Source organism: Pongo abelii, chromosome X (assembly GCF_028885655.2).
Source record: "Pongo abelii isolate AG06213 chromosome X, NHGRI_mPonAbe1-v2.0_pri, whole genome shotgun sequence".
Lineage (NCBI taxonomy): Eukaryota > Metazoa > Chordata > Mammalia > Primates > Hominidae > Pongo > Pongo abelii.
In genome coordinates, this window is record NC_072008.2 from 85,963,262 (window position 1) to 85,976,128 (window position 12,867).

The 12,867-nt window shown below is 33.4% G+C and overlaps 1 protein-coding gene across 3 annotated transcripts in view; it reads right to left on the bottom strand.

Moving 5' to 3' along the window:
- Positions 1–12,867, bottom strand: part of BRWD3 (bromodomain and WD repeat domain containing 3) — a 132,218-nt gene that overhangs the window by 44,954 nt on the left and 74,397 nt on the right. For all 3 annotated transcript variants that reach the window (XM_054544773.1, XM_024240891.2, XM_054544774.1), the window contains 6 exons: positions 11,657–11,761; positions 10,480–10,633; positions 7,405–7,539; positions 6,221–6,349; positions 5,034–5,259; positions 1,958–2,125 (listed from right to left, as the gene is read on the bottom strand). In XM_054544773.1, the coding sequence (XP_054400748.1) occupies positions 1,958–2,125; positions 5,034–5,259; positions 6,221–6,349; positions 7,405–7,539; positions 10,480–10,633; positions 11,657–11,761 (917 nt within the window). The remainder of the gene's footprint in view (positions 1–1,957; positions 2,126–5,033; positions 5,260–6,220; positions 6,350–7,404; positions 7,540–10,479; positions 10,634–11,656; positions 11,762–12,867) is intronic.

A 12,867-nucleotide genomic window follows, 5' to 3' on the forward strand; every position in this document is an offset into this window, starting at 1 on the left:
ATACATGTGCCATGCTGGTGCGCTGCACCCACCAACTCGCCATCTAGCATTAGGTATATCTCCCAATGCTATCCCTCCCCCCTCCCCCCACCCCACAACAGTCCCCGAAGTGTGATGTTCCCCTTCCTGTGTCCATGTGTTCTCATTGTTCAATTCCCACCTATGAGTGAGAATATGCGGTGTTTGGTTTTTTGTTCTTGCGATAGTTTACTGAGAATGATGATTTCCAATTTCATCCATGTCCCTACAAAGGACGTGAACTCATCATTTTTTATGGCTGCATAGTATTCCATGGTGTATATGTGCCACATTTTCTTAATCCAGTCTATCATTGTTGGACATTTGGGTTGGTTCCAAGTCTTTGCTATTGTGAATAATGCTGCAATAAACATACGTGTACATGTGTCTTTATAGCAGCATGATTTATAGTCCTTTGGGTATATACCCAGTAATGGGATGGCTGGGTCAAATGGAATTTCTAGTTCTAGATCCCTGAGGAATCGCCACACTGACTTCCACAAGGGTTGAACTAGTTTACAGTCCCACCAACAGTGTAAAAGTGTTCCTATTTCTCCACATCCTCTCCAGCACCTGTTGTTTCCTGACTTTTTAATGATTGCCATTCTAACTGGTGTGAGATGGTATCTCATTGTGGTTTTGATTTGCATTTCTCTGATGGCCAGTGATTTTCAAGATTGATGAGCAACGAAAGAAAGAAAACAAAGTAACAGAAGTTTTACTTTTTAATACTCCAGAAAGGTTCATGTTATTTTTCTTATATTTACAAATAAAACACAAATGGAAACTGAAACATCCAACTGTTAAATGTCAGAAAAATTTCAAAACAAATGAATATTACAAATAGAAGTCAGTGGGGTCTCCTGACTAACGCCATTTCTAATCTGTCCACAGAAACCTAGTATTGACGGTACAACAGAATACTGATTTCATTAATGGATATTTAAATCAGGGCTCTGAGAATGTTTTATGTCTCAGGAATAAAGGGCCTGGATATATAGGATTATCAGCCCACTTGTCATCTTGTTCTAGGTTCGGAAAAGCTTATCTGAGTTAGGTGTTCAAGTAACCTAAATGAACTATTTTAATTTTATGAGATATTGAAGAAATCAGGAAACGAGTAAACTACCCTGTGAATCACCACAAATTTAAATCACCTTATTCATTTCCATGGAATCTAAAATGCAATGTTACACAGATAAATGACTCTAGTTACAAATATATGAAAAGAAATAAAACTGAAAAAAAAATCATAAGATGACTACATTTGAAAATAAAACTGATAGCTCTTGATACAAGCTAAAACTTATATAAAACTCAGATGCCCTGGCACGTTTAATGTAAAAGATAGGATAAAATATCATTTTAATATCATTTAAGGATAGAATATTCATTTTAAGATAATTAATTATACAATAACTTCTACTGGTATTAAGATCAAACTATTATATAAGTTAATTCAGAAGCTGCATCTGTATTCCCTAAGAGGGCTTCTTGTCTTCAGTGTATTTTTTTTTTTTTTAATTCAAGAGAGGAGCATGGTATTCTGCTTTCCTTTCCACAAAAGAGGAATTGGTAGTAATTTCTAAACTTAAGGTAGTTTTAATTTTGAAAACTATATAGGTTGGTTCCCCTACAAAAGGGCTAGACTTACTGTAGCACTTCACTTCTTAAAACAAATGTAAAGATTACAGATAAATTACTGAGTAAAAAGAAGACAGTGTATTAAAATGCATCATCTGTATTTCTCAGGAGACTTTAAGTCATTTTATCCACAAATGATGAGATTATGAGACTTCGATGTATCTGATATCAAAATTGTAAATTAATAAAAAAATTTTTATTTATAAACGTAAAATATTTTCCATGTAATTATTTGGTAAAAGTAAAATAATTACAGTAAATACACTACACCCTTTACAAGTATAAAAATACTTACCACCATTAACAGAGTATGCTCTATTAACTGGAAAATGTGGAACATCTCCTTCATTAATTAGTCTCAGGTCTTGTTCTCTCTGCAGCTCCCTGATTATTCCATCAAGAATGCTCTCATCTTGGTCATTGGTTTGCTGCCCAATTACCTGTTCTACTACCTCACCATCACCTTAATAAGACCAGATACAAAGCCACAAAATTACTTACATTTTAGTATACCTTAAACATAGTAAAAACAACCTATAAATTTCTACACAAATGATTAAAAACAGGATTAAACGTAAAATAAAGTATATATCAAAGGAAACATTTGTAAATATTTTTGATGTACTAGCTTATGTGTCTGACTTAACCAATGCTCCCAAATTAGACATTATTATGAGGGCCTTCTCATCTTTAAAAATACGATCAAGTGCTGCATAACGACATTTCAGTCAAAGATAAACCACATATACAATGGTAGTCTCATAAGATCATAATGAAGCTGAAAAACTCTTATTGTTTAGTGACATCATAGCCTTCATAGTGCAATGCAGTACTCACATGTTTGTGGTGATGTTGGCATAAACAAACCTACTGCACTGCCAGTTATATAAAAGCATAGCACATATAATTATGCACAGTACATAATATTTGGTAATAAATGACTATATTACTGTTTTATGTATGCACTATACCATACTTCGTATCATTTTGAAATGTACTCCTTTTAATTATTAAAAAAACATTGCACTGTAAAATGGCCTCAAGAAGGTCCTCCAGGAGGTATTCCAGAAAAAGGCATTGTTATCCTAAGAGATGACAGCTCCATATTGCCCCGGAAGACCTTCCAGTGGGACAAGCAAGATGTGGAGGTAGAAGACAGAGATATTGATAATCTTGACTCTGTGTAGACCTAGGCTAATGTATGTTTGTGTCTTAACTTAAAGTTTAAAAAGTAAAACAATAAAAATTTTAAAAATAGAAAAACCTTATAGCATAAGGATATAAAAATATTTTATACAGCTGTACAATGTATTTGTGTTTTAAGCTAAGTATTATTACAAAAGAGCCGAAAAGTTAAAAAACAAACAAACAAACAAAACAAAACAAAAAAACCTAAAAAGTGTTTCCAGTTAGCTAAGGTTAATTTGTTACTGAAGAAAGAAAAATATTATTTATATACATTTAGTGTAGCCTAAGTGTACAGTGTTGATAAAGTGTACAGTATTGTATAGCAATGTTCTAGGCCTTCACATTCAACCACTCACTCACTCACTGAATCACCCACGGCAATTTCCAGTCCTTTAAGCTCCATTCCATGGTAAGTGCTTTATACAGGTATACCATTCTTAATCTTTTATACCATTATTTTTCTGTACCTTTTCTGTCTAGATATGCTTAGATATACAAATATGTACCATTGTATTTATAACTGTCTATGGTATTCAGTGCAGTTACATGCTGTACAGGTTTGCTGCCTAAGAACAACTAGCTATGCCATATAAGAGTTTTGAGTAAGGTTTAAACAAGTTTAACCACAGATACCTAAAATGCTTTGCTTCCTTCTTTTGTGAAAATTTCCTTTTTGAAAGAAGTCAAAATGATGATCTTTCAACTATTATTGTCTTTTGATAACATTTTAGTGTTTTAATGAGTACAAAATTATTTTTTAAGTACACTGAAACTTAATGATTATTTCTGAATGAAAATGTTAAATATTTTTCTTTCTTAAGTATATCATAGCCCTGGTTTTCATCTTGTCCCCTAGTCAGATTTGACAGAGTAACCAAGTGATCAGATCTTACAAGAAATATACAAGAAATAAAGTCTGATAAATTAGACTTTCTTATTTGTTTTCAAGTTTATCTCCCATTTAATTAATATTCACACCTTTTCTCCTTGGCTAATAAATATGACATCATCACAGTAACTACAAGCACATGTGTAATACCATTTCCCTGCTCTACAACCTTTATGAGCAAGAACATAAAAGGACATGCAGCATTTCATTCCATTTAAGCCTTAATTCCCTAGCAGTGATATGAAATTCTACTTGCAAATCAGTAACTTACTAGCTCATACCTGAAGACAACCTACAAGTACCAAAGTAAGATATGAAGGCATTTTAAGTGGGGGTACAGGGCAGTATAAATAATGGAAATATGCTAACCAGAAGAGAATAAATTGCTTTGATAGAAAATAGCTTATTCCAATGTTTTATTCTACTATCTTCCTATCATATATCACATTCATCTCTGCTTTTCCAGTATCTCCCAAGACTGTTATTTAAATAGTCACATCCTCTTACCCTACATCCAATAACTCTTTGCATTTCAAACATGAGGATAGGTAAATAGCTACCTCCAGCTGCGGGGTAGGGGTTGTTTTCTTTTTATTGAGACAAGAGTCTCACTCGGTCGCCCAGTCTGGAGTGCAGTGGCGCAATCTTGGCTCACCGCAACCTCCGCCTCCTGGGTTCAAGTGGTTCTTGTGTATCAGCCACCCGAGTAGTTGGGATTACAGCCGTGCACCAACACTCCCAGCTAATTTTTGCATTTTTTAGTAGAGACGGGGTTTCACCATGTTGGCCAGGCTGGTCTTGAATGCCTAACCTCAAGTAATCCACCCGCCTCGGCCTCCAAAAGTGCTGGGATTACAGGCGTGAGCCACCGCGCCTGGCCAGTCTGTGGTTTTTCAAAGTTTCCTCTTCTTAGTTTAATTAACTATGAACTCTCAAACTAAAATACCAATTCGATAAGCAGTGGAATTCCACCAGTTATAAAAGCTTTTACTACAACTCAATACTACAGAAAACAACAGCTTCATACATATATAAGGTTTTCTAAAGAAATAGGTCAATACATTATCTGCTTGATGCTTATGTTTGTCCTAACCCACTTATCTGTGTCCAGGTGAGATAAACGATGAAAAAGTACTATGCTAAGGTAAAAACAACTGAAAATTAACAGTAACAGAAGATGAAACATATTATAACCTACTCCAGAGTTTAGCAGGAGGCATACATCATAGAGAGAACAGCAGTAATGTATAACATTGTGCAAAATGTTTTAAATTTACTTTTAGAGAAAACATACCATTAGCCACATATCCCAGCTGTGGTATAAGCTGTTCATCTTTACAATTTTCCCGTCCTGGTACCAACCGTTGGAATTTTGTGGGATGAGGATTTCCATCAACATCCACCAAAAATGGAGGAGGCATGAGGTGAGGAGCTTGTTGGGTTTGTTCATCCAATACATAGTTATTGGCATCACGAATAAGAGGACGATAATCCGTGTGGAAGAACATCTGATCTGGAATCTTTATGACAGATTTTTAGTGGGTTAACATACACAGGGAATTTATAAGTAAATACTTGTTTTCATTCCTAGAGCACACTCATTTTTTAAATCAGAGAATCTTTTGCATACTCTTATAGTCCTTTGTTGCCCTATATTCCCTTTAGGTAGAAGAGAATTGAATTACCTAAATGGTAATTCTCTTTTCTCCACAAAATCCTATAATCTGTATTAATTTTTAGACATATCATATTTCTTCTATTATGATAAGAAGAACTAAAGCAACAACCCAGTAGATATAGATGGGCATTTGTATTTAAGTTGTAAAAATTACACAAACCTATATAATTACGTTTTTCTTGCTTATTTTTATTCAAATGAAGATAGATGAAGTGTAATACATATGGTAAAATGGGTAAATATCAATCACATCAAAGGCACTCAAACCTGATATTAATGCAATTACTGAGCTGACCTCAATGCTTGAGTTCTCTTTCAACTCTAAGATTCTATAATCTTTCTCAAATTCACAGCTAATAAAACATAAAGAACCAATTAAGTTAGCTCCCAAAGTATTTTAACAGGATCAATAATAAGTAAAATAGTAAAACAGCCACCTAAGAAAATAAACATATTCAGTCACCAGCGGTTTATTCCCAATTCATGAGAAGTAGAAGATGTGATGTGTTAGAATTACTCTCCTATTATACCTGAAAGGCAGGTATAATATAAGCAAAAGGAATTCCTAAGGAATTTTTATATCTTCATCACCCTATAACTTATCTCAATTGTGATCTGCACAGCCAAACCTAAGTTTCTGGCAGTGCAGATCACAATTAAGAACCTTTACTAAGAAAGACAACTTTCTTTTATTTTGTATCTATTGACACATAACAGCCCTTATTAACTGGAGGGCTTTAAACAAAATTTGTGAATGACACAATCCTAAATTATACTCTACAGCAAAATTTAAATATGCTAACCTTTTCATAGTATTTACTGCATCCAAAACCAAAAAGCAGCAAATGCCCATGAGAATCTGTGCAGGCAAAATGGTTTCCATCTGGTGAAAATTTACAATCGAACACCGCACCATGGCCTTGGCCTTCAATCTGAAATTCAGAGGAGTCTCAAGTCATCTTAAGAGTAATTTTCAAATAATACATAGGCGGTAACTTCTCCTTGCTAATACCATGGACTCTGTGATGCACAAACATTCCAAAGTACTCTCTCTGGCTTCTGCAGCCAGAACCCTACTGATACAGTAAATCCCTGAAAGAAATTAGGGAGAGGCAAATTGCAATGGATGAAATCAATCATTGCTAGCAAGGACATACCTCATGAAATACTAAATAAGTGACTGTGAAGATTAAAAAAGAACTAAATGCAACCAAAATGACAAAGGTACTACCTCAGCAAAGTCAAGATACTATCTTCACATCTTAAGTTGTAATGCAATGAAGCCTTAAAATAACCATCCTAAAATTAAAGCACACAATCAATTTTACCAATAAAAGACAGAGGATCTGTCTTTGCTTTGGGTCTATATAAAGCATATAAAAGTAAACTCAAAGAGCAACCAACAATTTAGAAATGTTTAATCAGAATTATTCTTAAGAGGATATTAGTATTCCCGTCACCATAGAATGCTGGATATGAGTAGTCCCATCACCACAGAAGGTTGTTCTGAGAGAAGAGATAGCTCACCAGATTTTTCCATGGCTTGTATGAGACATATCTTAAAGAACATCCATATCTCCAAGTCCATGTTTGCCAAACAACTTTCTGATTACTAAATCATATGAAGTTTACCAGAGGCAGATACAAGTATTACAGTCACTGTTATAATTCATAAATCAGAATTACATTTTAAACATCAATCTTTTTGTGATTTTGGTTAGGTGTTAACTCCAAAGCTTAATACATTTGAGATCTGTAATTTAGGACTGGGGAACAGAATTTGGAAAATGCTAACACCTAAGAATAGTCATCTTGAAAGGCTCAACTGGCCTTATTCTCAATTCTTGAGTTATTCTCTGAAATATTTAACCAATTTAAACACAAATGACAAGAGGTTCCTCTGCACTAGGTATACTTTAATTAACCAAGTTATTATGTAAGAGAAGTTGGTTTTAATGTGAACTAGATACAGGTAGGTGTCTCTTACCATGTTAAAGTAATTCCGAATTTTGGTCCCCCGGTCAAGGTCCCAAATAAAAATGTTCCCATCATGACCTGCTGAAAGTATGATCCTTTGATCAAATGGATGGGCTTCCAGAACGAATACTTCATCATCATGTCCCTATAATAAAAATCAGTATTAACAATGAAAAGCAACACAAAATGTTTGGTTCATTTTAAAAAGGTCTTCAGTGTGCTATCTGTCTGGTTCAAATGAATTTATGCAGAATAATTTAACAGCATTTATGACATGGATACTACATGAACAATATAGCTCAGTGAGAGTTCCTTATAAACTGCTGATTTTATCAAGTATTCAATAAACAGAAGACCCAGAAATGTTTTTAAAATAAAGATAGTCTAAACAATTACAGCTCATTAACCAGGCCTCTGAAGTGGAATTTAGGACTGGGCTATTTAAAAGGCCACAGAATGTATGACAAACAGAATCTTTCAATAACACCCAATTCTGACACAGTGATAAATACAATCCAGCACTCTATTCTCTATTACTGGTATTCAAATTGTATTTTAGTAGGTCCCATGATACATTCACAGGATAAAGCACAGTGGCTCTGCTCTATATCTACTTTACATTTGGGAGTTCCATTTAAGATGTTATCTGGAAAATACATTTCCTGCTAAAAAGAAATTAAGCTTGAAAACCAATGCTTTATGTTATATGTTTATATAACATGTTTACATGTTATATGTTTATATGCCTCATAAAGGAAAATTTTACAAACATCTGCTTTAAGATCACTGTTGATTTTCTTTGGACTTAACTCCTGACTAGAGAGTATATGATTAAGAACAGGCTCCAAGCCTTAGAAAAGCATAGAGAACATCCTGAAGCTGCACTTATCTTAGGAACACACCATCACATTATACATCAGGAGCATCTAAAAAAATGATCATATCCTGCAAATCTCAAAAGTGCATTTTATCCCAAATCATGCTATTAAAAAAAATAGAGTATCCTACCATATTATGATTATGGACAAAAATACACCTTACTGAAAGAAAATATAACTTTAGACTGGCTCAAAATGTAGTGTTAAGATTAGTAGGAAAAATCCCTTTATGATAAGTACCATCACAACTCAAAAGTTTACCAAAATTCTTCCTAGTGACTACAGAAAAAGTTATTTCTTTGTTATAACAAAATCCCTTGCTAAAAGAATCAATTTGATATAGCCAATATTTTCTCAGGTTCCTAACCAGCAAAACTAAAGTTAGTTTGTTAAACTCTAATGATAATGACATGACTACGTCAATGTACATTAGGGAAAAAAAAAAAAAAAAAACTTTGAAGCTGGGGATTTTCATTGTTTTTGGGTCACATGCCTTAGGAGAGTACACAGTTACTAGATCATGGGGAACAAGATCTAGTCAGAATCAGTAATGTCTTAAAATTTATCATATGCCATATTTGTATTTAGTAAGCACACTTTTATTTCCACCACCACCACACAAATCTAAATTATCATCCTGGCTCATCCTGGCTACTATCAGACTCCTATAATCTATCTGCAGTCACTCTTAGCCCATTCCAATCTATTCCCTCTTCTGTGACCAGAATTAAAAGGTATTTTTCAAAAGCAAAACTCTCATGTCATTCCTTTGCTTTAAACCCTTTAATGATTTCCTATTGGTGTTACAATAGATCCTACAAAATCCTAGTCTGGCCCCTGTCCACTTTTCCAATTGTATCTGGGGAGACTCTGTTTCTGCTCTCTGTGATATAGCTAAATTGGCTTTCTTTCAGCTCTCATCTACCTCAGGACCTTTGCACATGCCATCCCCTCTTTCTAGAAACATGCCCCAGCCTCCTCACATATTTGATTTACCAAATATTTATTGATTCTCTACCATGTAGAGGCAGGGAATAAACAAGAAAACATAACAATAAAATATCAGATAGTGATAAACCTAATAAAAGTAAAGCAAGGTGACATAATAAGACAAAGACTAGGAGGCTACCTTGGATTGTTTGATCAGGGAAGGCCTAATCAAGGAGTTGACACTTAAGTTGAGATTTGGGTAATTCCTACTTATCTTTCAAAACTTAACCCAAACTACACTTCCTAAGGAAGTTTTCTCTGAGCCTCCCATATCAAATTTGGTTACCCTGTTAGAAGTTTGCATTCTATCTTGCATTTTTCTTTCTTAGTGCTTATCTGATTAAAAGTGTTTCTAAACTCTGGCATGACAGGACTCTGTCTAATTTACCATTTATATCTAACACCTAAGCCACTTTTGGCACACAGCTGATACTCAAACAGCATTTGCAAAATAGAAGAACTTTCCCTCTGATACATAAACACCATGATATAGCATAAAGACAACTGAGTTGAGCCAGAAGAATTGGTTTCTATTCTTATCACTTACTACCGTGTAATCACATGGCAACCATTTGGCATTCTCTCTTTAAAATGCTTATGAATTGATAGTTGAAACAGACAAAAAATAAGGTTTTTAAATTAAGCTTAATCTGAAGTCAATCAGTATTATGATAAACTGAAAAACATCAACATTACCCATGTGATTTCTGCTATTAATCCTTTCAACTTTTTACATAACAAATACTACAGCCTCTTGCAATGACAAATACACTTTCTGAAAGAGGAAAAAAGACCTTTCTTTTCCTACTTCTTCCTCTTACCCCTATTCCTTGCATAAACTAATCACTAAAGGTAGACTATGTAGGATACCCTTGTCGAAATAAGGTACACTCTACCCCTATAATGGTAACAATGAAAAAATGCCAACCCCTGCTAAAAACAAAGTAACTTATATGTCCTCATTGTATACAATAACATAGTAGATGAGTAACTACCAGACTTAGAAAAGATCTTGAAAAGATTTCATACTTGCTTTTAGCAGGTATAGCGCGTGTCATCCCTATTTTACAGATATGTCAACAGAGCCCTCTCAGAAAATCATTTTTCCAAGGACTAGTATAGTATATCATAGAAAGGAACCTGGAACTTAAATTTCCTGTGTCTTAAAATAATGTGCTTTTTGACCATTTTAATTACTCTAAAAATAAAATACTTACAGATAATGTATGAAGAAGCTGTCCTGTGATAGAATTCCACACTTTCAAAAGAAAATTGTTCACTGCAGTAATAACTGTGGTATCATAGCGATCCCAGGCAACCATAGTCACCTTAAGTTTAGTGATCTTGTCTTCTCCAGATGGCAAATTATTGCTAAACAAAACAATTTGCAGTATTCATATCTTATAAATTTTTGACAAAAGTGCATGTTAAATAGCAAATTATGACAAAATTTCTCCAGGAGTATACAACTGTTTAGATTTAAAAATCCTAAACTATACCGTTAAGTATTCATGAAAGAAAAAAATAAATGTATCTGCATAGGGCAATACCCATTAGCTTATTTCAGGGAGAAAAAAAGACCCTAAAATGACAAAAATTTGGTAAATAGTTCCTTGAGAACCAAAAACTACTAAGAAATCTATAAATACTTTGAAAAATAAAATTCATACTTATATTGGTTGCCAGAAAATATGAAAACATAATGGCCAATTTATTATCTTAAATATGAATGTTTTTAAGAACCCATAAGTCTTATAAAAAAGCAGATTTAGTACCATTTTTATGTAATTAAATATGACATTATCAACAGGTGGCTATGATGAAAAAGTCATTTCTATATTGCAACTAATGGAAAGATAGTTGATTTCAGGGCCATACCCTAAAGAAGCTGTAGTGTCCCAAAGAGGTAATTATGTATCTTCCAATCAACAGTGAAGATGACAAAACTGAATGCTGATTAAGTGGATATTTATTACTGAGTAGGAATGCTAACAATATAAAATATTATAAAAGTATCCTTAGAAAATTAGAGAAAAAGTTAAACATATGATGACATTTAATAGGGACAACTCTCAAGGTAAAAAGTAAAATAGATATATTTTTTAATGACCTATAAAAAACTAAGGCAAAGAATGGCTCTGTAGGCATCAGTAGAACACAGAGATCTTTGAGTCACAAAAGACCAGAATATGAAATGAATCAGCAATGTTCCTGTCATCTACTCTGTCAATCAACAGTAATGATGATTTGCTTAGAGGCTGTACAGATGCAAACTTCATGTCTACAATTAACTTCAAACTATTTATTAATGTAAAGAGATATTTTATATTCATTATTAAACTCAATGTAAAATATATCATGAGAACCACATAAACATCTAACATATATTCTTACCCAGTCATTTTAGTAGCCATGTCTAGCACTATACTCTTCCATTCTTGTTGCTGATACTGCCAAATTCTTGCCGTTCCATCTCGACTTCCACTAACAAATCTTAAACTAGAAAGAGTTAAAATAACTTTATTAATTTCCTCAAAAATGTAAATCAGTTTTTTTTTGATAATATAAGCAACACATTAGCCCTCACACACTACTGAGGGGAATGTAAAATGGTACAGTCACTTTGGAAAACAGCTTGGCAGTTCTTCAAAATGTTAAACATAGAGTTATCATATGACCCAGAAATTCTACTCCCGGGTATATATCCAAGAGTAATGAAAACATAAGTCCACATAAAAATGTGTACATGAATATTCATGGCAGCATTATTCATAATAAGCCAAAAAGTGGAAACAACCCAAATGTCCATCAATGGGATAAATGGATAAACAAAATGTAGCATATTCATACAATGAAATATTATTTAGCAAAAAAAAGAAAGAAAGAATGACAGACACAGTTAACATAGATGAATCTTGAATAGGCAAACCTATAAAGACAAAAAGTAGATTAATGGTTACCAAGAGCTGGGAGTGAAGAGATAGGAGAATTGGAGGTTGACAGTTAAAGGATATGAGCTTTCTTTCAGGGCCAATGAAAATGTTCTAAAATTGACTGTGGTGATGGTTGCACAACCCTATGAATATACTAAAAACCAATGAATATTATGTTATGTAAATTATATCTCAATAAAGATGTCATTTAAAAAGAACACATATTCACCCATACTTCTGTCACTGTTAACACTTCAGTTTCTATTTTCAGAATTTATAAAATACAGACATACACACTTCAATATTTTCTACTACAAAAAATTGAATTGAACTACATATGTTTTTCCCTAGCTTAACTGTATTTTGTAGATCTATTTCTATGTTTACAAGTACAAAACTACTATCACTTTTAATAGGTGTTCAACTATATGAATGTACCAAAATTCTTTTAATTAATCCCTTAATGATCAACTGTTGTTTCCAATCTTCACCATTATAAATAATGCTGTGATGAACATCTCTATATAATCTTTGTACAATCTCATACATATCTTTGCTGAGTCAGAGTAGGTGTATTTTTAAAGCTTTTGATACATACTGCCAAATTGTTTCCCTGAAAAGTTTTTTTAATAATTTACAATCTCATCACAAGTTGTAGAAGTGTCCATTTTC